The sequence below is a fragment of the Psammomys obesus genome, unplaced genomic scaffold (assembly GCF_907164565.1).
Source record: "Psammomys obesus unplaced genomic scaffold, mPsaObe1.curated_primary_1811, whole genome shotgun sequence".
NCBI classification, from domain to species: Eukaryota; Metazoa; Chordata; class Mammalia; order Rodentia; family Muridae; genus Psammomys; species Psammomys obesus.
The window spans coordinates 3,633,632-3,661,340 of record NW_026592890.1 but is presented as its reverse complement, the minus strand read 5'-3'; the positions used below and the strand labels follow the sequence as shown (position 1 = coordinate 3,661,340).

The 27,709-nt window shown below is 40.1% G+C and overlaps 1 protein-coding gene across 3 annotated transcripts in view; it reads right to left on the bottom strand.

The window, feature by feature from the left end:
- Positions 1–27,709, bottom strand: part of Scaf8 (SR-related CTD associated factor 8) — a 187,751-nt gene that overhangs the window by 102,766 nt on the left and 57,276 nt on the right. For all 3 annotated transcript variants that reach the window (XR_008721138.1, XR_008721137.1, XM_055615991.1), the window contains exons 13-20: positions 25,540–25,640; positions 24,795–24,908; positions 23,405–23,561; positions 22,408–22,541; positions 20,776–20,920; positions 19,827–19,895; positions 16,896–17,111; positions 14,613–16,076 (exon numbers count right to left, since the gene is read on the bottom strand). Coding sequence is in view for 1 of the 3 variants with exons in the window: in XM_055615991.1 (XP_055471966.1) it covers positions 14,626–16,076; positions 16,896–17,111; positions 19,827–19,895; positions 20,776–20,920; positions 22,408–22,541; positions 23,405–23,561; positions 24,795–24,908; positions 25,540–25,640 (2,387 nt within the window). In the remaining 2 variants the exon portion in view is untranslated. The remainder of the gene's footprint in view (positions 1–14,612; positions 16,077–16,895; positions 17,112–19,826; positions 19,896–20,775; positions 20,921–22,407; positions 22,542–23,404; positions 23,562–24,794; positions 24,909–25,539; positions 25,641–27,709) is intronic.

Below are 27,709 nucleotides of genomic sequence, written 5' to 3'. Positions count from 1 at the left end.
TTTAAATATAATATTTTGGGTGCTGTATCCTGGGTATTTTCTTTTAACCTGTCTTCCCATTCACCAGTTTTCTTTTTAAAAGAATAGCGTGTTATTTTTAAGCACATGGGTGCTTTGCCTGCATGGGCACATGTATGCTATGCCCTTGAAAGTCAGAGTCCGGCCCTGGGACTGGAGTGACAGCTGTCACATGGGTGCTGGTAACTGAACTTGGGTCCTCTGAAAGAGCAGCCAGTGCCATTAATCACTGAGCCATCTCTCCAGCCCTAGGGGGAAAAATTACACTAATTTTTACATACTCCTGGAAATTCATCTCAGTATTTAGAAAATACCTTAGTTCTAAGGGACTCTAAAGGCTGAAATACTGTACACCATCAAAAGTGACTGATGGGAAGAAACTGTGACCAGATCTATGTCCGAAAACTTCACGTGAACATCCTAAACCTTTGGTACGTGGTTTTAACAATCTCACCCCTTTCCTAAGAAGGCTAAAAATATACTAAGTCACACTACAATTTAGGCTGTGACAGTCATAAAAGTGAGAAAAGACCTTGAGAGGAGGACGGTATTCCCAAATTACGTCAATGGACTGCCAGGGGCAATGTCTTCAGAGAACCTTTCCAAAGATTACAGGGTGCTGACCCACAAGGCACAGCCTCTTTCCTTTGTTCTTTGTCCACAATCTTAACCCATCACCTCCAAGTGCAGTTACAGACCTGCAGTATCTGGAGGAGCTCTAACAATGCATCTTGACACAGCATCTACAGCCAGAGACAGGCGGCGGGGGCCCTCCGCTGAGCACATCTCAGCTGAGCAAGCTTACGTCCAGGGATGGGTTTTCCCGCTGCAGAGCAGCGCGCTTGGTACTGCAGCCATCTGCACTGAACTGAGCCCTGGACAGGGGTCTGGATGTGCCACAGATTTTCTTCCTAAAGAAATTCAAGTGGAACTGGCAGCACTTGTTACTAATCAGAGGAGAAAAGGCTAAATACTTCACAGTCTAGGGTCCAACTGGTATGACATCATTCAGATGCATCTCGAAGACTTTTGGTATATAATGGTCCAAGATTAAGTATTGTAGAAAAAGTCCACCAGTTTTACCCATAAGTTAACTATATAAAGTAACAACCAGGCCTTCATACTAGCTGAGTAGAAAAACCAACGGAAGGTCAATATGTTGACATAATAACTATACTCAAGAAAGATGGTAGGTCTGGCGCCTTAGCTCCAAAGGAAGTGAATATCGTCCATAATTCAGAAACAACTTAAGAGGTACGCAAATCAAAACAAAGGAATGTGGAAAACAGCCTTGGCATGAGTATTCTAATCAGTTATAAATCACGTTTGAAACTGAGAGAAAACTTTTTATCTATCTGCTACTAAAAATTACTGAACCAATTTAAACTCTGGGGCAAACATTAAGTGAATTGTTTTATTGTACTACGATTGATTCAGAGCCCTGTGGTCAGTCAAGTTCTGACCTGGACAAAGTTTGCTTTTACTTTCTTTTCATAAGCATGACAGAACCGATCTCTGAGGGAACTCAAAAGTTTTTAGTAAGGCCATACCCAGTGATTTTGAGGTCAATCTATGTGGGTATTTCAACCACATCAGACACTCCTCTCTGGGTCAACCACTATCTAATAAACATGGAAACTTCATTTTCAGAAAGAAGCGAGATGCTACTTAGTTGCTATATAGCATTTGCTCTTTTCATAAATAGTCTTTGTACTCATCTATCACTAGTTTATTTCCATTTGGCAATAATAATAGCATGCCAATCACAATTCCATTTTCTCTCAGATTACTTCTGTGTCCTCATAAAATTTCTTTCTCTAAACTTATTCAATAAAGATAAATTTCCTTTTTTAAAAAAATAAGGTTTAACATTAAAAAAAAAAAAAAAAAACCTGTGGGGCAGTGCACATAGCTCAGCAGATAAGGACTCCTATATGATGGAAGGGAGAAGCAATTCATGCAACTTGTCCTCTAACACCAATACCCTTGAATGCAGTGAGACTCCTAGCCCCCTCCATAAATACAGGAAGGCCAAAAAGACATTTTTAAAGAAAAATGAACTATGTCCTAAAGTCATATGTTGGCATGCTTCTAATGATTTTACTAACAAGGCTAATATCTACCTAAAGAGATATAGATAAAAGTATAACTGTTTCATGTAAGACCTCCAAAGGACTCCTCCCTATCCATACCTAAAAACAAGATCAGACTAGTAGTTCTGACACCATGACACCCTCAGAAAGAGGAGCTGACAAATTGTTCCTAAATACCTCAAGGTAGCCAGGAGCAAGCCACTTATCTCAAAGCAGCAAAAGCAAGAACTTTCACTGTGTATATTACAAATCCCACAACAGTTTAAGAACTACAAAACTATCAGCAGGAGCTGGAAAGCTGGCTCGGTGGTTAAGAGCACTGGTTGCTCTTCCAGAGGGCCTAAGTTCAATTCTCAGCAACCACAGGGTGGCTCACAACCATGTATAATGTGATCTGATGCGCTCTTCTGGCATGTAGGTGTACATGCAGATAGAGCACCGATACACATTAATAGATAAAATCTTAAAAGAAGGAAAAAATAAACTATAGGCAAACTAAAGGAAGACATTGAGACCACTTTTCCAAAACACGGAATGTGTTGATAAAGTGTTCCAGTGAGAAGGCTCATGCACAGATTCCAGACCTAATGCTCTAATCAGTGACAAACAAGTATAGCGGACAGCTGACAGTTGCTGGGCTGAGGGTTGTTTCATCCCTTTTCTTCAGTGCTGTAGCCACTGGTAAAGCTCCCAAGCTCCAGTAAGTAACTCCTTCCACCCTTGATCATGAAAGCAACCCTAAACTCAATGTACCACCAACCCAACAAAACAGCACATAAAAACAAGAGGGAAAACTTGAGAACAGAAGGACTGAGCAGTGTGAGGAGAGAGTAATGATAGGTAAAGATGACCAGGAGCCATTTTATAAATGCATAAAACTGTCAAAAAATAAAAATAAGAAAAATGGCTGCCAGGAAAAAAAAATAACTACTGGGTTATGGCAGCAGTGTTTTAGTCTAGTTCCCTAGCATCTGCTACAGTAGAAGGCAAGCATGCCCTGGTTCCTAGTGTTTGTCTGCAAGACAGTAAAATTTCCCATTCTGGGTGGCATTACAATGTTAAACATTCTTGGGTTCATGATTTTTTACTTCTGCTTTTCTGTTGTGACAAGTCACAAGGGAAAGGCACTTCAAAGTGAGTTCCTCCCCTGGGCCTTCTAAGACGCTTCATCTCATAACAAATGAAAGTTAAGATTGGCTCTGGCAGCCTGAAGCAAAGGTGCTTGGGTCTCAACAATTCTGCTCAGTATTTGCGCTGCTTGGAGGGAAGGGTATGTGAATAATTATAGAGGCACAAGGCAACATTCCATGTACTGTCTCATTCACTAGCTACATTTTACCACTAGAGGGCCCAGAATGGATGAGGTGACTAGGACAGGTTCACCAACTAGATAAGTGCTAGCATTTAACAACTTAAAAAAAAAAAAAAATTACAAGAAACTTCCTCTTTTTATATGCCTTCCAAATGTACAACAAGGCAAAAACTATCATTTTTCTCATGACACGCCTATCTATGCACACAGGTTAACTGAAATAAAGTCCTTTGTAATTCACCATTCTAACAGTGGTCAATACATCATCAAATGTAAGAGGCAATCCATAAACAGCCTTTTTAAAAGGTACACACACAAAGAAAAAGGTTTTTTCTTGAGCACTGACTACAAAGCAGTCAAAGACAGTACCCTGCTGTACCGCTCCTTCACTCTGAGATCAGTCTTCTCTCAGAACCCTGTCTCCAACCAACCTTTGGTATATTTGGCTCAAATGGCCTGAAAAGGGCTGAAAGAAATGCACAAAAATGAGCCACACTATGGAGGTTCTAAAGAACACTAGGCAGTAATTTTAATGAGCAACGTAAGATAAAATGACTTAAAATGCTTTTATATACACTTGCTACCATTAACACCTTTTAGAAAGCACAGCCACGCCTCTGGCTTGCTCGCCCTTTCTCTCTGTTGTCATGGATTTGAGTTAGAGGGGCAATTTTGGTCTTGTCTAAAGATTAGAGGTGGCCCTGGTAAGAAAATATTAGCCATCAACATTCAGGGTCCTAACAAGTTCCATAAACAGAGATGTAAGGAAAGAAAGAAAATGTTGGCTTAAGCTATCTACTTCCTGTGAGAATACCAATGATAGCAATATTAAAAAAAAAAAAAAGTCTGCAAGGCTTCATGAAGGGTGAAGCAATCAAATCTTCCGTGTATGTGCGCAAGCGCACGCAAACAACTATTTCCAGTTGTGAATTACATTGTTAGGAACTGTTTTGAAATGTTAAAAAATGTAAATTGCTATAAAGAGGAAACATTTACCATGGGGGAGCATTGGAAAACCTGGCTCAACCAATCCCAGTCAGAATAGGTGGCTGCTCAAGTTGCTTTTGTGGGTATTTGACGCTGCTTTAAAAAGAGAGGCTCTGTGACATCATCCTTGTCCACCAGGCCAACCAAATGAAGCTTTACAAGAGAAGGATAAAAGGAATGGAGAACTGTCCAAAGGGAAAGCAAAGCAAATATGGTAGAACTAAAGAGCAGGCAGAATGCTTGCCTCAATCTTGTATTTCTAGCAATGTGATCCTGCAAGACCTGGTTACGCCTTTAAAATCCTTTCCGTCTGATGTCTGGCGATGTGGGAAGCACCTACACAAAACTCTTGTCTTCCACCCCTGGTAATGTGGCACCCTCAAGTTAGCTGGAAACTGGTTAACAGGAAGCTAGTGAGTTCCCAGTTCACAGCTGACCTTCATCTGTTGTTCCTTCACATGCAAATTCTCACACCTACAAGCCTGCTTTTACTACCACATAAATGGAATTGTTTTGGGAATGGCAGTGGTGCTATTTTCTTTGCCCTTGGGCTTTGAAATGTGAACCCTGGGCAGGCAGGCTATCCGTTCTTCTGCATTTGAGGTCTTCTGTCAGTCCCTCTGATGCAGCAATAAAAGACACTCACAGGATTGCCCCTTTCTAGCTATGGCTTTCCGGACAAAGGGACGAACTTTAGCTTCCCTCAGAACCTAGGCCTCTCCTTTCCTACTTGTTATCTCTGATAAGGAAATGACTACCGTATAAGAAGATACAGATAATTTTGTTTTTTATTGTTTTTTTTTTCTTTTTGTTGTTTATTTGTTTTGGGTTTTCAAGATAGAATTTTTGTGTAGGCCCTGGCTATCCTGGAACTTACCACGTAGACCAGGCTGGCCTCCAAATCACAGGCCCACCTGCCTTGAGTGCTGGGATTAAATGTATGTGCCACCACAGCCTGGCCTAATTTTGGCATTTCGTAATGCCAATGGGGCTAAAACTTCTACTCTGTCTTCCCAAACTGCACGTTACTAAATCACTTGATCCAGAGTTAAGCTAGACAGATTGTAAACCGTACTCCAGGGACTACAGATATGGGCTGGCAGTCATTTCCTTTCTCTCCCCCAGACAGGACTCTTGAGACCCTGAATTCTGATACTCATCTAAGGGCGAAAGTGTTTACAATATGCTCAAACTCTCAGTATCACACGATGGGGGCAAAAACAGAAATTTAAACAAATATCTAAATATAATGAGTCAGACACAACCCAATAAAGTGATTGACACAATTTATTTCCAGGATTAACAACTTTTTTAAGCATGAATATATTCAAAGAAAAAGTCTTTGTTTTTCTCAATTTCAAAAGAATCGACCTTTTTCAAGCACCACGTGGAGTAGGGGTAAGCTACTTGAAAAACCTGATTTCCTCACTTTATTGGATAAGAAATTCAGCAATACTGATTTATTCAAGAAACTGAACCTGGATATGGTTCAGACAGTGAAGAAAAGGAGGAGGCTCTCTAGGCACCCCTCTCCCTGACATCAGACATGGCCATCGCTCCAAGTTAAACCCTCCACCTGGGACAGAGTTGGGATTCAGATATACAAAATGCTTTTAGAAACCTATAGAACCCCAAGAACCATGCAACACCATTTCCTCTCTGACTCTGGGTTCTAACACCTAATTCTGCATACGTAAATCCTTAGTTGTCACAATTCCCAGTGGGCACCCAAGCCACCCTGGCCATGAAGAACCTGGTAGGTGCCACAGTGTGGAAGTCCAGAGCACGCCTCACATCGCACCCAGGGGGTCCTCAATTTCACTTTCTGTAAAAGCTACAAGCGTCACTGTTAAGACATCTACTCAGTTTGGACCTTTCCATCCACACTCATCTAACTCAGAGTTCAGTCAGACATATGTGCATTTTTTAAAATTTGATATTGCCGGATAATTGTGTGAAAAATGGGTTTTAAGGTTATACTGTATTTTTAAAAGCCTATTTCTACTAAGCCACTGAAATAGCAAAGGGGTCATACAGTACAGTAACAACAAACAAACAAAAAAACCCAAAGCCAGAAAACATAAGACTTGCCAGGTTTTTTTGTTTTTGTTTTTTGGTGTTTTTTGTTTTTGATAACATGACAAAGTGAATCAAAACAAAGTTTTAAGAGCACTATTTAATGAAGCCTGAAAACCGCTCCGCCCATACAGGTCTGTCCTCCTTGCTGGAAGATCATACCCAGGGCTATTCGTATACTACACACCGCTGAGCTGAGCTCTGGTTCATACACTACCTTTTTTTTTTTTTTTAATCCTGCTATTATTGAGAGGGAACAGAGGGGAGTGAGCCATGAGGGCAGAGAGGGGCAGGGAGGGAAAGAAAGGGGGTGCCTGGGACAAAAGAGGAGAGTGAGCGGGGAGAGAAGGCAGGAGAACAAACTTGTGGGGACAGAGGTAAGATGGTACACACACACACACAGAGGAAGAGAGGGAGGGAAGGAGGTAAAGGGAAGGAAAAAGGACGGGGGGTGTACAAGAGAGCACAAGGAGGTGGAAAGTGGTCCTTCTACCCCTGCACACACCTGGTGGTGGCAACAGGCTCATCAAATACTTTTTAATGAAAGAATTCACAGTGGCTGCTTGTTGTGATCCAGCGGTAATGTTACTGGATTTTCCTTGCATGTTCCATTAGGCCAAGTGTTAATGAGAAAGTATGGACATCTCACATTCTTCCGAAAAGGTGGGCAGTGTGGACTGTCTTGTTTAACAGTTTGCAATAAACGTTAGTTACTTTGAATTTCACCGTTGTAGAAGCCAAAGTGATTTGATGATGGCGCTCTATATAGACTCTGTCCCTCTGCTGTGCCCACTCTTGCCACTATGCTAGGAGGTCAATTTACATGGATTGTAGTTACCCAGTTTAGTCTCAGGCTGTCGTGGCTATGATAGCTATTGTCCCTCAAAATATTCGGAGGTACCTCAGACCTTCTAAGAAAACAATCTGGCCAGGCAGAAGCACATGCCTTTAATCCCAGTATTCTGGAAGCCAAGGCAGGCAGATCTCTGAGTTCAACCCGGTCTTCAGAGTGAGTTTCAGGCCAACCAAGGCTATACAGAGAAACCCTGTCTCAAAAGAATCAAAAAGATTCCAGATATGCACTGACAAGAAGATGGTGCAAAGACAAATGAGAGAAGACAGCAGACACCAGCATGAGAAATTTGCAACGCAAGGACAGTTCAGGGGTGCCTGAGATGCAAGGGAGGGTTTGTCTCCAAGATCTCTGGCAGAGGCAGGGCTTTGCTGACATAACACCCAGTTCTAAAAGCAAGAACTACAGCTTTGGAAAAGCACAGTTTTGAAGTCATCAGAAAAGCCTAGGTAGGGCAAGAGGGCACTGTCTCATTTTAAAAGAACAGGGGTATCTGAGTCTCCTCCTCAGTGACTATTTCTCAAGATAAACTGGAAAATGCTTGCCAAACAGGGATTAAAACTATCTCCCCTCCCCCTCCAAGCCATTCTGTGCCTGTAATGAGAAAACTAGCGCAGTCATGGACTACTGGAGCTATCCACTGAGAAAGTAATAGATTCAGAAGAGGTTCCATGTAAAGTATGAGTATGCCTCTCAGTCCTCAGCGAGGGTCTCAGTAATGGTAATGCTACCACTCTATTCAAAAGCCAAATTCAAGTCCAAAGGAAGATCTAGTTTACACACCACACATATTAAACTATCTTTCCAAATTGTAAAGGACAAGTCCAGATTTTACTACTGCCATAGCTAATGTAAAAACTGACCCCCCCCCAGTGAAATAGGAAACAACCCATTATCAAAACAAACCAGAGTAACATTTTATTTCATGTAACAATCATAAACAAAATGACCAGACTTGCTAAGATTAGCAGAAATAACACGTTACCTAACAAATGAGTATTTGCAGGAAGACTGGGCAGTAACATGGCAAATATTTAGTCACTAGTTTGATGGCTCTGGAAATGGTACCACGACATGATGTAGACTACGTTTATATGAATCTAGCTTGGGAACATGAGTGCTTGAAGAATCCAGTCATGTATTTTACTGAGGTAAAATGACTGCAGATGAAGCGCCATCACAAAGCACAGACTATCCTCTACCCTGTGTGAACTCAAGTGGCGAGTACACATTAATATTCCTAAACGTACACACTATACGTTCACAATCACTGTCTAATCTAAGCCCCAGACTATTTATAAAATGGTTTTATATAAAAAAAATTACTAAATCTTTCTTATACACACAATTTATAAAATGCTGAGTTTTATAAGCTGTCAAAACTATACGCTCAAGTACATATCTGTAAAGAAGCCCTCACTGGTTACAAAGCATCCTCAAGGGGAAAAGAAAATGGAAAAGGGTTTTCACATTTTATTTGTGAGCAAAGTGTTTTCTAAATGAAACCTTATTTAGTATCAATGTGATGTAAATCTGCCTTCCAATAAGTTGAAGTATATCACTGCATGAACTTAAAAACTATGAAGTTCATAAAGAGAGTTCTTAGATCATGTAAAGGAGGAATAACAGCATACAAGTGCAACCACAGAAGGGGAAGCTCAGGGGCAAATGCAACCGTAAGTCCAAAACACCTGCTTGGGCACTTACGTACCAGGGTCTCAATCTTTGCTCAAAGAGAAATTATGAGACTTTAAGAAGCCACCTGTATCTGTGACCTAAGTTTCTCTTAAGCAAAACAAACATACTACAAAGACTCCTTTTCCAGGGTGGCCATAGGACTGCATCACATCCACAACGTGATAATTCCACTTCCCAACACGGTATACGTCCTGTGTAGCTATGGATATCTTCAGTAATAAAGACTGTTTAGCTACAAAAAAGTAAGGACAGCAGATTCAGTAGCTTGCCCAAATATATTCAAGCAATTGTTAAGGCCAGTTTTAAAACCCAGTCATTTTAAGTTATTATTCTAAATGCATTATTTTAAAGTGATCCAATGTTGTTGGTTTTTTGGTCGTGTCCCCCCCCCAGTTTCTCTTCAACTTGTCACCCACAAAACAGAAAAATTTACATAATACTTATTATCTGTTTTTGTTATTGTTGTTTTAAAGACATGAACTCACTATGTGAATGTGGTTGAACTCAATACCTTACTGCTTCAGACTCCTAAGTGGCCAGGAGTCACTATATTCTAAGACAGTCAGTAAGTTAAGGTAAAATGCTGGAAATAGCCCGAAGATCAGGACAAGGAAGGCAACCCATTTTCAATGTAAGCCAGTGCCGCCTGCTCCACTATAGCCACCACCGCTGCCAGGAAAGGAAAAGAGCCAACACAACAGTGACAGACAGGGAAGGAGGAGACAAAGGGCATGCACATGAACTCATCCCCTGCATTCAGAAATTCTGCTCTGGTGGAGTCAATCAATTTCAGATGAAAAGTATTACAAAAAAAAGCACAGAAGAATCCATATTGAACACACATATTCTTTTCCTTGTCATTATTCCCTTAAGGATAAAGTGTAGTAACTGCCGACCCTGCATCACGTCACAGTAGGCATTAAAAGTAACCTCGAGATGATTTAACATGGAAGGATAGAAGAGTAGGCTTCAGGAGAGTTGGGTACCTGAAGGGAAAGTCCTAGTCTCCATCCCTTGCAGACTGCCTCAGAGCACAATGTGTCCACCCATTAAACCGTGCATCTGGCTGTCTGCAAATATAGTCTCTGTGTACTACATGAAACATCTAACATTTTATATAATTTTAAGTTACTCCATTACACTCTCTTCCCCCTTTGATATAAAAACAGAGAAAGGTAGGGGTGGGGTGGGGGGAAGAGAATCAAGTTCTTTGTTACCTATCTTTGATAACTTTTTAGAACAGAGCAAGGTAATTCTAAGTGCACAAGGGGGGGGGAAAATGTGCTTGAAGAAGGAGGGTCGAAGTCAGGAGCCTATCTAGAGAAGTCACTGATCTGTGTCAGCTCCTGATGTGAAACCCATCAGTGTAGTCCTATTGGTAACACTGATGCCAGTTCCTAACCAATTTAACTATTATACTTTTGTCCACTAAAGCTTCCTGCCGTCATTAAAACAATTAATAAAGTAAAAGCTTGTACTATCCTATAAAAAGCACGTGTAAGTGAAGAAAATGCTTTTTGTAGTCACTTCGTGGTTTCTTTTCCATTCTTTTCTTGGTGCAATAGTTCATTTTTAAAAGCATGAGTTTAAACTATGATGACTTCTCTACATTTTAGTCTCCCTCCAGCATCAACTGGCAGAAACGTAGTTTTCTTATAGCAGTAAAAATAATTCTATGAAACTAGAATATTTTAAGAAGAAAACAAGAGTGTAAGCCAGGTATGGTGGCTAACAAGCATGTGCAATCCCAGCACTAGGAAGAATGAAGGAGGGAGTTCAAAGTCAGCCTAAACTACAGAGACAGACCCTAACTGAAAAATGAGAGGGGAGGGAATATATCCAGGGTAGATCTGAAACAGAAATATGTGGGTGGTATCAAGCAAAAGATACATGCACTGAAGAAGGTGTGTCTACGCAGCTTCCGCACACATATCTGTATCTACCCGCCTAGAAAGCAGGGAGCCCCGGTGAGCATCACCCCTGCACATCACTTTCCGCGTGTGCCCGTGTCACAGCACGGCGTTACTGACTCTGGAGTCCACCTCAGAAGGTGCTTCCAGGTCAAGCTTTTAACCCTCCATTAAATTTACATGTTTTTTCTCCAGACATGAACATTACATTTTTGGTGCCTACTGTTCACATGGTTTAAAAGATGCTATATTTTATACAAAATCCACAGCAAAACATTTAGGAAAAACAGAATTCTATGCCATCCTCTAGCATCTACGTGTGATTGAATCAGTGTTTTATCTGCCTGACTTAAAAATGAATTAGAGAAACCTGTTCTCATCTTTCTGCAGTATGTGATCACAATACTTGTTTATAAAGGGAGAAATCTAAAAGGTGCTGGAGTATGTTAATAACACAGCACCTAGTAAATAATGTCTTTCTAATATAAAGGCACATAACGTCCAGCAAAAGTATTTTAATTGCATATAAACACCCTTGGTTCAGAGGTCAAGCACGCCCATCTGAACACAGTGAGGAGAATGTAATGCCCTGGAAATCCTCTACTCGGAGCAGACATGTACGCTACTTACTCAGTCCCCCTTTCTTTGATTGTATGACCCTTTCAATTCTGAATATCTCTAGAGTCAGGAATTATTTTACAGCCATTGGTATGTCTGACTGGAAATTAGAAATTTCCATTTCTGAGTACGGCTGCTTGCAATTAATGGTAATGTATCCAATGAAATTCACTATTTTTTAAAACAAATATTTTTAAAAAGTAACTTAAAGAATATTGCTCCCAGTCTTAAACAATCCTAGATGTCTGGTTCATACAATATAATTTCTCACATGAGTGAAGATGAAAAATTTAATAATACAGCAAAATATCCAGGACGAGAGAAACTCCTCTGATAAGAATAAAATGTTGGTGAAATCAGCCTGAGTTTGAGTGGGCCAGTGCTCCTACTTGAACCTTTCAATGACTTCAGATTGCTGCATCCCTGCAGGGACATAAAGAGTGCTGCACATCAAGGCGACTGTTACATGTCTCTATGCACGGGAGAAGCTACTGGCTGCAGGACACACACTAAGCTAAGACCTGAGCTCATACTTAACGAAATTTGCGGTTTCTGTGTACTCAACTACAGAGTGTAGCATCGCTCTGCCACGCCACACATTAAAACTCCATGGGGCTACTGGGTGTAGTCCAATCCCAGGATGAAGCTGCCCAGGGGTGATGAAGGCCCACTATGTGATTCAGGTCTCTACAGTACTGCCTGCAAAGCCACAAAGCACTGCGTCAAGTGGTAGGGCCAAACCAACATTTCCATATGGTAGTATTCTAGCGCCAGAGCTGCGACCGAGGACATACAAAATGTGGCAGGTCCTAAGCCAAACTTATCAAAATAAAATAATCAACTTTTCTCTTGAATGTCTAAAAGCCCCCCCCCCAAAAAAAAAAACAAAAATACTAGTTCAGTAACTGAGACTGTGCATTTCCATCCTCAGTACTATGTTAACAAAACAAGGACAAGGGAGAAACAAACACAAAGTAAAAATGAAAGAATGTCCCCAAACATACTCAAGACACAATGCTAACAACTGGTTAACTTGCACTTTCTAGAACCTTTAAACCAGTGTAAATACAACCCTTCTCAAGTACTAGAGAGAAGGTCAAAGCTTAGAGTCAAAAACAAAAATCACTAACAAGCAAGTGTTATTTATACTGCTACTTAACTTGACTGAGCGTCCATTAACTTTGATCAGAGTAAAGGGAACTAAAGTCACTGTAGAAACTGCACTACACCATTTTCTTAGGGTCACAGCCAGTCTTTCCTGCACTTATGTGAAATACGTGTTGCATTTACTTTGTCCCAAGATTGCAATTTTGACTCTTTAAAGATCCTAAAAGGAAAACCTGAAATCCAATCAGACTATTACCTGAGTTACTCTGGAACTAAATATTCAAACACTTCTACTCTTACATGCCTTCCCCAAATACCAAAACAGATTATGACCTACTGTCCACAAAGCTTCTCAGAGCTATCTAGAGCATCACCAGAAGAGCACACAAACAAGTCCATTTTAAATGGCTGGTGTGCTGTCAGAGATCAAAAATCCTACACAGAGCAAAGGGCACACTGCTAGAAATGCAAAGGAAAGGAAATGACTGCTCACAGAATCGTGTGAAAGCTTTCCGCGGGAAACAGCAATGGCTTTCCCCCATGTATATACTGTATATGGAGAGAACTCAAAAGAAAACAGTAAATCAATAAAACTTAAAAGCAAGAGCAAAACAGAAAGTAAACCCTAAATTCTTCTCCTCTGTTTACCATAGAGCCTCGTCTAAGCGATGTGACCCAGGAGCCTACAGAACACATGGTGGACACCTGATTTCTGCTCTCTAAAATCACTTGAGCTATCAACTCCAGGACACATTTTGTGCAAGATGTACTCACAGCAGGCATGTGAACTAAGCTCCTTAAGGACAGTGTCGTCTACACAGAACAGCAAATAGCGTGTGAAAAATTAGAGCACTTAATGTGAAATACGTGTTACATTTGGCTTTGTGTTTATTAACAAAGCCCTGCAAAAGTGCCTCTTGGCTGATCTAGTTCTTTCTAATTTCTTCACATTTATCAAGATTAAGAGCTATAACCACGAGCGATGTTAATTTACCCAATGTTTCCAATTTTCTATCAAGTATTAAAAAGTATTGCATTAAACTTAAAAAAAATTCTCTGTATAAGCATAGAGAGAGAGAGACATACAGAGAAAGAAAAACTACATGGCTTATACAATAAATACACATAGATATTGAGTACATATTAATCAGACTGTATGGTTTTTATATCAAGGTACAGGCTTTTATCACCACACAACTCTTCTTTGTTGTTAAAGGGTAATGGGAAACTTCCACAGCTAAGCGCATGCTACTAACATTCAGTTTTAAGAATTTATAGATTAAAAAAAAATACAATTCCTAGAACACTGTTATCAAACAAATAAGTTTTATTGGCATCTAAAAACAAAATTCACCCAACATTGAAACGTTGTTTGCTTTTTTTTTTTTTTTTTCCACTTACTGCAGTATGAGGAACAACCACACACACTTACTTTGGAGTAACAGAGACCATAGTGGAGATTTTTACAAAATCACTTTTTAAAATCTCTGTATTATGCTCCTCAAGAATCTAGAGCCAGTCCTTGCATAAAATGTCACAGCTTTGTCTGTCACCTTAAAATCCTGCAGCAGCCTAGAGATATGGAGAAGGTGTGCCACACCTTGCTGTCCTGAAATATGTCATCACTGCCACACCCACCCAATGACAGCGTCTAAAACCCTCTCTTCCATAGGAAGTCTCTGACAAGCTGTTAGCATCTCCTTGACGTTAAAAGAATCTGGGGCAACATTTATACTTTATCAGAAAAATAAAAAAATGTTTACCTACCATGTTCATATTAAGAACAATGTCTATACAAGTCGGTTGTACAATTATTTTAAGAGAAAGGTGAACATGAACATCAGATTAACTTAGTTCTGGCAGATAAACGTGAACAACTGTGGTGCAGTCAGCCATTAACCTCTTACAGAGATGACAACTGTACGAAAGGTTTCTTTTACCTACTGAGCGACGTTATGTCCCCTCAGTCTCTGTGCTCTCTACCACCGCTCCACTTTCTACACCAGCAGTTGTGCCGCTCTCCTCCTTGTCTAGGTCACCTGAAGACGCCAGTTTCTCATAGAGTTCAGGCTCCTTCTGTACTGGTAAAGGCGGTGGCTGAGCATGTCTCTCTGGATTTTCACCATTAACTTGAGGCACGTTATCACCTTTTCGTTGAGAAGTGGCCCCTTCGAAATAATCAAAAACCCGAGCATGAGGAGGGGGAACCCAAGTGTTTTGAATTCTATCTCGTCCAAGACGATTTCCATTAATTTCTCTGCAGAAATCAAAATCTCTGTCATCCCTATCCCTCTGCCTCTCCCAGGGTCTTCTGCGGTCATCAAAATCTCTGTGAACTTCTTGCCCAAATCCTCTGTTCCAAGGACCACTTCTAGGATCAAATCGATAATTTCCAGCCCGAAATCTACCTCTTTCTTCATGTACGCCTTTTGGACCACCAAAGACTGGCAGAACTCGATGCTCTCTCTCATCAAAATCTCTATGTCCCCAAGGTTTCTCTGGGGGAAAGCCAAAGTGATCTCGTCGACCAAGATGATCTAGACCTGGCCTCACAAGATTCTCTCTCATGTCCACAGGAGGTCTTCCAAAATGATCCCTACCATCTAATGGAGGCCTTCCAGGGCCTTCTCTGGGATCTATAGGTCGCCCAACCACATCCCTAACATCCACTGGAGGAGGTCTATTAATGCCCTCCCTGGTTTCTATAGGAGGAAAGCGGTAATCTCTATCCCCTTCCTGCTGAATATTGTCATTCCCAAGAGGTATTCTTTTATCTGGATTGGGAACATTGTCTATAGTTGGTCTTCCCGGAGCCAGAAATGGTCTTTCTGGCTGACTGAAAAGATCTCCTGGAGGAAAAGGTCCACGGGGTGGTGGATGAAGAGCTGCATCAAGTACCGATGGGGGAGGGATACCCCGCTGCGGGGGTATTCCAGGCTGTAGTAAAGGGAATCTTGGTCCAGGAGCCTGTGGTATCAGTCCTGGACGAATGTCTAACATTGGCAATGCAGGCATCCTTTGAGCAGGGATAGTTAATGGGGGTAAGTTCTGAGGTCCAATCGGTGGCTGTGGTCCTAAAAGTCCAGCAGGATTTGTAACATTTGGTGGCTGTAGTCCTACAAGTCCAGAGTTGTTAGGCAGGTTTGGAGGCAGAACCCCGAGAAGTCCAGAGCCACTGGACACATTTGGTGGCTGTATGCCCAAAATTCCAGAGTTATTTAGAATATTTGGTGGCTGGGCTCCCATAATCGCAGGACTGCTAGAAACATTAGCTGGCCGAACCCCCAGAATTTCAGAATTACTTGATACATTTGGTCTCTGCACGCACAGGATCCCAGAGGTACTTGAGGGCCCAGGCGGCTGTGCTAACATCGAAGCACTACTTGGAATATCATTTGGAATCACTAAAATAGAAAGAGAAAAAAAATCATCTAAAGTAACGGTTATTCTGTTGTGAAAAGGAAATTATTAAAGTTGTAATTCTGCTAATGAACTTCAGCTCCTCCTCCCCTCAAAGAGTCAGGCTTTACCAGACACAGGATGACCAGGTAACCTAAGTTTATCAACAGCAGAGTGAAATGTACATGTTAAACCTCAGTGGTTTAACCTCTGTCGCCTAAAATACTTGGCACGAACATTTTCCAACAAAAATTTCAGGTGTTTTTGTGTGTGATTCCCCACCATGAGGATACCAAACAGTGGGACCATTAAAAATTGATGAATGCTTTCAAACACCATTTCTAGCTAGATAATACTCTAGGGTACAGTATTTAATAAGAGCTATTCACCCCCTAAGAGTCACTCACCCTTAGCTTCCTACAAATTAACACTTTACGTAATCTTATGCTAACAGCAATGTCCAAGAACAGCATCACAGGCCTCCAAAGGGTGAGTGTAGGTCTTAATGAAAAGGTCTCAAAAATCAGTATTACTCTGAATAGAATGCCATCTGTCCTAACAGCACTGAACATTAAAATAAGGGGCCTTATACAAGCTAGGCAAACACCTACATCTACCCTTTAGAATGTCACTTCTGAAAAGTGACATTGCAGGGCAGGGAGAGAACAGAGTGGTCCCTGTCAATCAGTGAATCAGTCAATCAATCAATAGCTGCAGCATTTTACACACATATACCACTCTAAAATTTAGGACTAATCTTCAGAAAAATAACTATGAGGTTAACTTTATGTCTAGGGTTTTACAGCCACTGCTTTTGTTTTTACCTGGTCTGGTATTCTCACCAGAAGGAATCTGGTGTTCTGTAAGGTGAGGTACTTTTTCTTCAGGCTCTGCTTTACTGGGAGGATTAAAAACGTTTCCTGCTGGTAGAGTTGAAGGAGCAAGACTGCTGGCAACAGAACCACCTGGTAAAACAAGGCTACCAAATCCAACATCTTTCACAGTTTCTGGGGTCATGGACAATGGTGGTTGCACTAAAGCTGTTTAAACAGGACAAAAATTTATTTCAGACTTAACCAATTTATGAGTCTAGTTTTCTTGTATCTTGAATGGTTTACTTAATGGCATCTCAGCATTACTAAACACATTATATAATAACCTATGCTCAAAATGACTAGTCATAATAAGGAGGCTCAGCTCTACTTAAAATGCTTCATTCGTTTAGAATAGAAAAAACTATTTTAAGAAATATTTTCACCAAAAGAGAATGGTACGGGAAGAATCACTAGTGGAAAAAAAAAAAATCCTAGTAATAAAATATATATATATATATATGCTAATTTTCTAACAATGCCAGCTAAGTGACTACTAAATAAACAGAAATGATTAGCAGAAACAGCCAAGTAGACAGCAGAATGAAACTCTAGCCAATCTTCTCGAAATTGCAACGGGAGAATAGAGATGTGTCCTTTATGTTCATGACTGCCATCGATCGAGGTTAGGAAAGGTAAACTGTAAATATAAAGCTAAATATAAAGCATTCTGTGCCAAAGCAGTTGGTAAAAGCTTTATCCATGTGTATGTCATCTTTCTCTTAAAAGGCAGAACCACAGGGATGTAACACACTCTTAGAAGGTCTAACTTCAGTACATGTCATTCAGAAAAGTGCTGAGCCCAGACTTGGACACTTTAAGGCAGAGACTGCCTCCCCCCCCCCCCCCCAATTCACTTCAGAAATACCAGAACCAACTGTAGTGTATTACAAAGATGAAACACTGGAGCAGGAATTAGGGGGAAGAAGTGAGACAGGAAGAGCAGCACAATTCCATGTACTATTAATTGATTCCAGGCTAGGAAACTTTAACTATTGAGAGACAGCTACAACAGGACGAGAGCCTCTTTGAGTGATGAATTAACTCCTGAACACTGTGCAATTTTCAGAAAGATTTGAAAGCTACCTAAATAATATAAGGAAAAAACATTTTTAAATGTAAAGGAAATGAATTTGGAGTTTTAAGAAATTAACAAGCATCCCTATTTATTTTATGTGTTCTCATGAAAGTTCTTTGGAATCTAATTTTTGAAGCAAGGTTGTCCAAAATTACAGAATACTTATTCAGAAGCACTATGTTTAGTAATGGGACTGTTAAAAGATAACTGGGTATCTATAAATCTGTTCAGCAATCCTCTGGACCAGCCTCGGATGCAACCACTATTCAGGCTCTTCAGGAGGGCAGTACTTACATAGTTCTCATGTTATCATTTTCAGCGTGACAACAAAGACAAGTATAAAAAGCAGCTAAGTAAAACATAAGCTATTTTCTATACTGCACATTTGTATTTTCTCTATCAAAATACATACTTTCCAGTCTTGTCCACTGAAAAATTTTCAACCTAACAAAACCCTCCAAGCAAACATAATCTAGCAGTCAGAATGTGGTCTGTAAAGCATAAGGAGAAAGAAGTGTCTGGTTCAGACTACAGTGGGAGACACAGTATGACTGGGGGCAATGAGGCTTCAAAACCTGAGACCCTCTCAGAAGCAAAGACAGCTAACTGCAAGGCACAGAGAAACAACATACGCAAAGGTAAAACGCATCTGAACATGGAAGAAGAGAGAAGACAACTGATGGGAAGTGATCTATCAATCCATGATTACAGATTAAAAATGAAGAAACAAAGAGTGGTGGAGGTCAAAGACGACAAATAACAGAAGCCCTTACTGCCCTTCAGTCCTTACTCCACAGAGTGCTTGTTGACGGCTGGGGGAAAGCTTTCTATCTACTCTGACTTTCCTATACACTACATCTCAAGGTGACTAATCATCATCAGCTGGCAGAAGTTTTCCTTATAGTAAAAAAAAAAAAAAAAAATTCCTAATAAAAAAATGCAGAAGGAATTACTATTTATAAATATAATAAATTTGCAATTAATGATAGATTTAACCAAGATAATCAATAATTAAAAACTTAACAGTCAAATGTTTTCAAAGGCCTAGTTTCAATGCCTGAATTCCCTCAATCTTAACATTGTTAAATATGTAAGAAAATTCCAAGTACAAGTAAACCCTAATATAAACTATCTGGATTATAATTAAGATATAGATTCATCTTCTCTAATTAGGGTCCACTCTGGTGGGAATGATAATAAGGCACCTTGTTGTGCATGAGCACAGGAGGCATACAAATCATTTTTATACTTTCTGCTTGATTTTGCTATAATCCTCAAACTGCAAAAAAAAGTACTTTCTGTTTTGTTCAAAGTGAACAACAAAAAAAGACATCAGTATGATATAACACGATTATGTATATACAACCGTATACATTAGTATGATAGCATACATTTTGCTTGTATTCTTATGGGGGAAAGGTGATCCACAATGCAAACAAGTCGTTGGCGCTAACTTCCACCTTACAGCAATCTTAACTCTAGAAAGGAGCTGCTCAGTAGTCATCAGGGATTATGAGCTGGAAAGGAGATCTGGGCAGGATGGCTCCAGACAAGGACACTTAACAATAAACAGCAAAACAAAATCACAATGGTAATGGAACAGTCTGTGAACCTTGACTGAACAAAGTAGATTATGAAATAACACTTTGAGATAACTGAGGAAATGAGGAAGAACTTGTGAGATACTATTAATTTTCAGAAGTCATTTTACAAGCATTTGTTTAAAAACAAGTAAATTACAGGAATAAGAACAAATATGCTAATACTCCCCAGGACAAAACAGGCTTTGGAAATCAAAAACTCACATGTTGGTACTACTGGTGGTATTGCAGGGGGAGGTACCACAGGCGGGGGAACTGGAGGTGGCATAAAACCTACACGAAAGAAAAAAAGATGAAAATAAAACAGCACAAAGAAAATTATTTGCTTTCCATCAAAGAAGCTGTAGATGAACTTTTAGATCTTCTTTCTGAAGGTGGGGTCCTCACTCTGCTACCCAGCTGCTGTGGAACCCATGGGCTAAGTCATTCTGCATCAACTTCCTAAGGAATGGGGATCCCAGGGCTCCACTACACCAGCAAATCCTCTCAGTCTTAAAATGGCTTCTATTACATGAGGATGGATCTGTGTAGTATTTTCCACTTAAAACGACTTCTATACATACTTTATTTGAGCTCTACAAGGCAAATAAAGCAGTGATCCTGATCATAATGTTCAATTTATTTCCTCACTCATTCACATCCTGTGATATGCTCTACGCTGCTGATATGCACAATAAGCTGGGGAACCAAAATGTGTATTTTGGAATGCTGATCACAGGGAGCGTGCTAAACCTACCTCAAGCTACTGGTCACAGCAGAAAACACAATGCTATCCATCTGCCAGCCATTTTTATTTCTTTGACACATTGTGTTATTTACCACTAGATTAAAATAGTTTGTTAATTTTAAGTTCTTGAATAACTCTTAAACTTCAATGACATTTTTATGATCCTATAGACCACATGACCAAATTATAAATCTACCTCTTTTTAGTAGTTTTTAAAAGTAGTCACTATTAAATTTTAAAAAAGTGCATAAAAATAAAAGAGGCTTAAAGGTTTAACCCAAAGGATCAAGAGTCTGGAGAACAGACTCACAAGCTGGTTCTGTTGTCTATTCAAGTCTGCAAACCACTGCTCTATAGCACTGGGAGCCCAAAATAACATTAACGACATTCTAAACTGAGTTAAAACAGCAAGATATAATTCCTTACCAGGAGGTGGTTGTGAAGGGTTAAAACTTGCTCGTAGAAAAGGAGGTGGAGGGATTGGGCTGAATCCAGGAGGGGGGACCGGCATTGAGACGGGAAATGCTGGTGGAACTAAACTAACTGCAGGAACCGCTGGTGCTACTGGAATCTTTGTGAGTAGAAAAATGTGCGTTAGCCAGTTTATCCACCTGAAGTGATTACTACAATACGGCATACTAAAGGCAAATCACTCCTTTAACAAAAGAAGTACAAAAAGTCATTACATTTACATTTCTCTTCTTGGATACTTTTGGCAGACAGTACTAGTCATCAGATAACATACGTGGAGACTGTAAGGTACATCCTACAATCAGATGACACGAGAGCTCAACTAAGCATTGAGGCCCAGGCTCAGGCTTCATCAGCACCTGCCCGCCTAGGAAGCAAGGCAGTACCACCTTTCCAAGAGCACCGAATTCTCAAAACTTTGAAATCTTAACACAAGTAGGTTTTATTCTCCATAGCTACAAAAAGTCCCAAGCTTCTCTCCAGCATGGCTTTGCCTCCTTCCTGAACCTCGAATGTTGTCAAGTCTCATTCCATTGCCTAAAGAGCACTTTAATGCTCACACGCACAGAACAAAATAAATCCCAATTCTTATATCCTCACATCATTTTCTATTCTCATAAAATACAAGTCCCCATATCTCTAATCTCTTAGACTAAGTGTCTTTCTCTCCTTTTTCCCCAATTCCAGATCCGATAATCTAGGGAATCATGTGCTACCTGCCATTTCTCTTTCATTTCATCCCAGTCTTCTCCGTGTCACAACCACCTCTCACCTCTATTGCTATAGCTATTTCCACCCCATCTCTTCTTTTAGAAATGTCCAGTGTAGCCTATTCACTATGGGCTACATCTAGTACAATCCTTAACTGTCACTCCTGAGTCTCCTCCTCCAATAGTTACCCTGATTCAGAATGAAAGATGAACTGCTCTGAGAGCTGAGCTTACAGGCATGACATGACTCAAGCATGCTCCTGGCATAAGACCCTTCAGCCTGTATTTCCTAAGACATGGGAATAGCCACTTTCTTCATCACTATTGTTCAGCAATTGTTAAGCTATTGCTCAGCTAGGTGTACCCTGATCACCACTTGAAGATGGCAGGCAGCTACGCAGATATTCCTGGCCAGCCACATTCTAGTCATCCCTATCCTATCTCATCCTGTTATTTTGTATTTTCTGTCTCCCGCGAATGATGATGAAAGCTCCATATTAACCATGGATGTACTCCAAAGCCCCAAAGCTCCTAGCACAGTGCATAACTCAGCACCAGCACTCAGTACCTATTTAATACATAAATACTTAGTATAAGTAATACCTTCTCTGACAATAATCATTTTTCAAACTGTTCCAAGTAACGAGACTGACAGCAATCTGCTAACCCAGAGAGCATAATCCAAAGGAAATACTGCGAGTCTAAAGGCACTGTCACCTTTGTGTATTTACAATGATGCCACTGCACTTGCAGGTTTTTAACATCTGAACCACAACATGTTACCTGTCCTAATGTGGACAGCAGCTTCCAATTGTCACACAAGAATAAAATCTGATAGGAAAGATGTGAGGCTACTAAGAAGCCAGCTGGCCCTTACCTGCAGCATAGCAACAGGTGGAGGGAAAACCTCTGCCTGCGTTGTGACCACTGTCTCCTTTTCAACTGGAGTTGGACTCTGTGTTGTCTGGACTGTCTCTTTAGCAGGTTCTGAGGTTTTCACAGTTTCCCATTCTAAACGAAATATTTAAAGTCGATTTTCTTTAAATACAGTTTTTCCCATTTTCAATACATCTAACCCTTGCCATATCTATCTATCTTGGCAAATCCACAAAAAGTAACACACAAGATAGAAGTGACATTGAGCTGTGACGGTGACATGCCTTATGGGTCACCTGATTTCTGTAAGTCACCAAGCACATCTAATAATCGAGAAGATTTCTGCATATATTCATTAGCTTGAGTACCTCCCTGAAAGCAGGCTACTTTTGATAAGAGAACTACGATACAAAGAAGCAAAGAATGAACCACACTTTGGATCAATCCCAAATATTCCACTATTTCCTCTGCTTGTTGCTGTTTGTGAATTTTGAAAAATGAAAAGAAATAATGCTATTTTTACAAGGAGCAGGCCATATGATCACTGGGTTATGGGCAACACAAGAAATATTTCAGAAGGCACTATGCTGCAGTACCTGAGCCGCAGAATGCCTGCTACTCAAAATGAAATCTAAAACAATCTGGACTTTCTCCAAGAAGCTTCTCAAATCCTCAGTTCCAACTTACAACTTGTGGAATTAAAAAAATACTTGCTTCAACAAAGCTTTCTGGGTACAAAGCTTTCTCTTAAACATAATACAAATGTTGTCATAAAAGAAAAAAAAATGCTAAATTTACGAGCTTCCATTAAGTACTTTTCTGCACTGTTCCCTGACACCTAGTGAAACACAAAACACTGAACAGGCAACATCAGAAACTGTCATTTCTTTCTTCTTCTTGGTGCTGAATTCAGGGAATAAGCATAGTTCTCCCTCCATATTTCTATCACAACTTTCTGGTGTACACTGTAAAATGATAAAAAGCACTTGTGCTCTTACCAGCATTTACAGTCTCCTGGTCAATCATGCCTCCTTCCGCAAAGCCATCCAAGTCATCCACCTTAACTTTTTCCCAGGGTATGTATGTGACTCCAAGATCCACATCCCAGAACTGCTTATACTCTGTCTTTACACCTTTGTTCAAAGCCCAAGCAATCTATTGGGAATGGGGAGAGATTAAAAAAAGGAAGATCACAGATAGATTGCAAAAATAAATAAAGTTCAAAATCATTATTTAAGCAAATAGAAACAAAACTCATTTTCCTTGAGTCCTTTTTAACCCTGCAACATAAGACCTGCTTCTGCTTCCACTTCTTACCCAACTCTAGAATGACTCATTTCTGGAGATAATACAAGTCTATTTTCACAATAAAATCTAGGTCCCATTAGCAATAACTAGGAAGATTATTACAAGTTTAATAGAGCCTTGTACACCACCCAGGGCACATAAGCAATCCTGAGTTTACATACACAGTCAGGCAGTGGTAAAAGACTAGCATACACACTCTTTAGAAAGGGCTCACTGACTGCATTCTCTCTGTATTAGTAATTCTGGCACACACTCTCTCTAGAAAGAGTTCACTGAATACATTCTCCCCACTTTTGTGGTTCTCAACCTTAATGATGCAACCCTTTGATACAATTCTTCATGTTGTGGTGACCTCAGCCATAAAATTATTCCTGTTTCTACATCATAACGACAATTTTGCCACTGCTATGAATTGTAATGTAAACATCTGTGTTTCCCAATAGGCTTAGGTGACCCCTGTGATAGGGCTGTTTGAATCCCAAAGGGGTTATGACCCACAGATGACTGCTTTAAACAGCCAAAATAAAACACTGAGTCAATCACAAGCAGGAATGAGAAAACAATACATTCTCAATTTAAAGACTAAGAAGAAAAAAAAAATGCTTGTAGATAAATTGTTTACAAGAAGGCTGGCATAGATAAAAAGAAATAATGTAAAGATGAAGTATTGGGAGAAAAAAGTAAATGAAAGACAAACTTGTACATGTGAAAAAACTAACCCAAACGCAGCCTGAGCCGGCAGAGACTTGTGTAGGTGTGACCTTAAGGAACAAACAAACTAGTAAGTCATTACACACATTCCTAATTATAATTCAATAATACTGAAAATGTAAGCTTGCTGGAAATGCGAAAGACAAGGCTGAGAATAGAGCTCTGTGTAAGAGAATGAGCTTAAATTACCATGTTCAAGGATCTGGATCTGATCACAACAAGGGGCAAAGAAGGGAAAAAGATGAAAAGAACTGGGGGATTCTAATGGTCCAAATAATACGTAAGATCATATGACCTTTCCTATGAAACATTTATGACTGTGACATAACAGGCTATAATATTAATCATCACTCTAGCACAAAAACTCACCTTAATGACCTTGGAACCAATTTTGTAGGATCCTGAACTCAGTTTCTGAAGAGCCCGAAATGAGTCCTGTCGATGAACCATACAGACATACGCACAGCCCCTGGGTGGAATCATCTGTGAGGGAAAAACCCTTTCTTTACAGAGAGAAGGATGGAATGCACTCTGACATTTGCTTCTAGTAAAACTCAACACAATGACAACTGACTAAACCTACAATGTTGGTAGATGGCTAAATTAATTTTCTTTCTTTCTCCAACTCTGTTTATTGATAAAACACATATGCAATTAATTATTCACTTAATAAGTCCCATATTCATACCTTAATTCATCTTCCATTTGAAGACACGATAAATCTTGAATACATGTTATGAGTTCTCTGATTACAGAATACAGAACTTACTATAATAACAAAAAACCTTACAGCTCCATTTTCAAGCTGACAGGTAAAATGAAAGAAAGGGAAGGACAAGAAAGGGAAAGGAAAGGGTTCTTGCTAAGAAACATTTAAGGCTTGGAGGAATTAGGTGTATACTGCTATTAAACAACAATGAATACTTTGTAAGATACTTTATTTAAAAGGAAGAATTAAGGGGATATAAACAGCCTCAAAGCAAACACAGAAAAATGAGTACATAAACAAATTTTATTTTATCAAGATGTATATTACCAAAGGCATATAACTACTGGGCTTAAATAGGAGGTGAAAACCAACTATTCTAAAACACTGTGCTCAAGAGATACTTACATTAATGGATTCAATTTGTCCAAACTCCTCAAAAAGGTTGGTTAAATCTTGCTGTGTAGCCTTCTTATCCACTTGGCCAACCCAAAGAGTAGTACTGCACACTGTCAAGACAAAGCAGCAGAGGACTTAAGTCACAGGACACAGCTGCCTTAGGCAATAATAACAATAGATAAGCTTAAGGCAGCACGTAAGTAACACCTGACAGTGGCACAGCAAACTGCCATATTTAAAAGCTGATTGGGCTCTCAGTATCCGCTTACATTTCTATGGGGCTAGCTTCCTTCATGTCACCTATCTGCAAGCTGAACACCTCTGGACACCATTGTCCATCCACTAGAGAGAGGTGGAATATTAGGCTAAAGGAAAGTTTTAAAACTCCCAATTGATTCTAAAGTGCAATAGTTTTCAAACAACTTCCTACCTGTGACCTTCCCAATACCTCAGGGTTGGAATAACTCGGTGGATGTTTCTCCCAAATCAGCAGGTATATATGAAACCTGCATGAGCTACTGTACCCTTAAGGAAATGATAAATCAGGACTCCTTAACTTGCTATTAAGGACTTGAGAATGAGCTGAATGGCATTTCTTTGTGTGTGCACATTCGTGTGTGCGGAAGAGCATGGGCTCCTTAGAGACTCCGCTGCACACAGATGCACATGACCTGAATTCTGTCCTCATGACTCTTGACCCTCAGCTGGATTGCTCGTGCTTCCTGAATACCTCCTTTTAGAGATGACACATGTACACAGCTTTAGTGTTCTGCATCTAGACTTCAGTTGACATGGTTTTCGAGCATTTTAATCCTGACAGAGCAGTCTAGAACAGCCTTTTCTAGGGTTAACTTAGAGTCTACTGAAGTTTAATCCTTGACAAGATCGCTACCAGGAGTCTCTATTCTTGCTGGTCAGGACCCAACATCTTCCAGGCGTGCACAAGCTTAGTTTAGCTAACACAAACTATGACAATTGCCCTTTCTCAGCTAGTAGTCCTTTGTCTTGTGCAGTCCCACTCTGTGTAATTCTCAGTTCATGTTTCTCTTACTCTAAGACAAAATCTTTATCCCAGGGACCAGTGAGATGGCTCAGCAGATAAATGCACTTACATTGCCAAGACTTACAACTGAGTTTGAGTCTTGAAGCCTATATGGTGGAATGAGAAAACTGGCTTCTCTAAATTGTTCTCAGACCACATACATATATCAAGGCATAGAAAGCATACAGAAGCATGCTTAAGAGAGAAAGAGAGATTTTTTTTTTTAATGGACCTTTCATTTGAGAGACTTCAAATTCTGCTTTTACCAAAGTTCTATAGTTTTACAGACTATGTCTTCCAAAGTTTCGCATGTCACAGGCTTAGTCTTTGGCCCATTGCACCATTGAAAAGTGATGAAACTTTTAAGAGATGGGACTCAAGTGAGGACCTGCTCTTGAAGAGGCTTACAGTCTCCGTTCTGCCTTGCTTTGCTTTCCAGTCATAAAGATCACTCAAACAGAGCAAAGACAAGAAACTTTGAACAGCAAATACAAGCCAAAGTAAACCTTACGGAAGTCACAGTGACAGAAAGCTGCTCCACTATCATGTTGTGCAATGAAGTGTAAATGCTTCAAGAACAAGTTCCAGTGCTCTGGACGTGAACAGTTTTGGGGCTTTCTCACCTAACAGTAACACCTCTTGCCGCACTACAATGTCCTGCAGACTCCAACTGCCTTAGTCTCCAAGAGCTGCTGTGCTAATGTATTTCCTCCTATACAATGCTGCTCTATAATTTTTTTCCCCTAAGAAGCAGTCCTGATTCTTCTCAATCCCAAAAAGAATGAACGCTTAGATCTTGGGTTAATATTCTGTTGATGTTTCACACCACTGACTATCTCTGAAAGCTCTGTATTCTATCATCCGTTTCAAGGACCAGCAGTGGGGAAGCTGACCACACTGTTTCAAATGTGTTGAAAGAACAGCAATTAAAGGAAACTGATTCTGCTTCAAGATGAAGAGTCTTGAGATACTCAATGAAAGATTAGTCACCACTGTACTTTCTCATGCACTTGCTGAGTTTTCCATCTTCTGATGTTTAAACAGTAGAAGAGATAAACTCCATTATAATTTAGCCACAAACTGAAAAAGAAATTCTGAAGCTTGTAGAACATCCATGAACTAGGGGAAATCATTTGA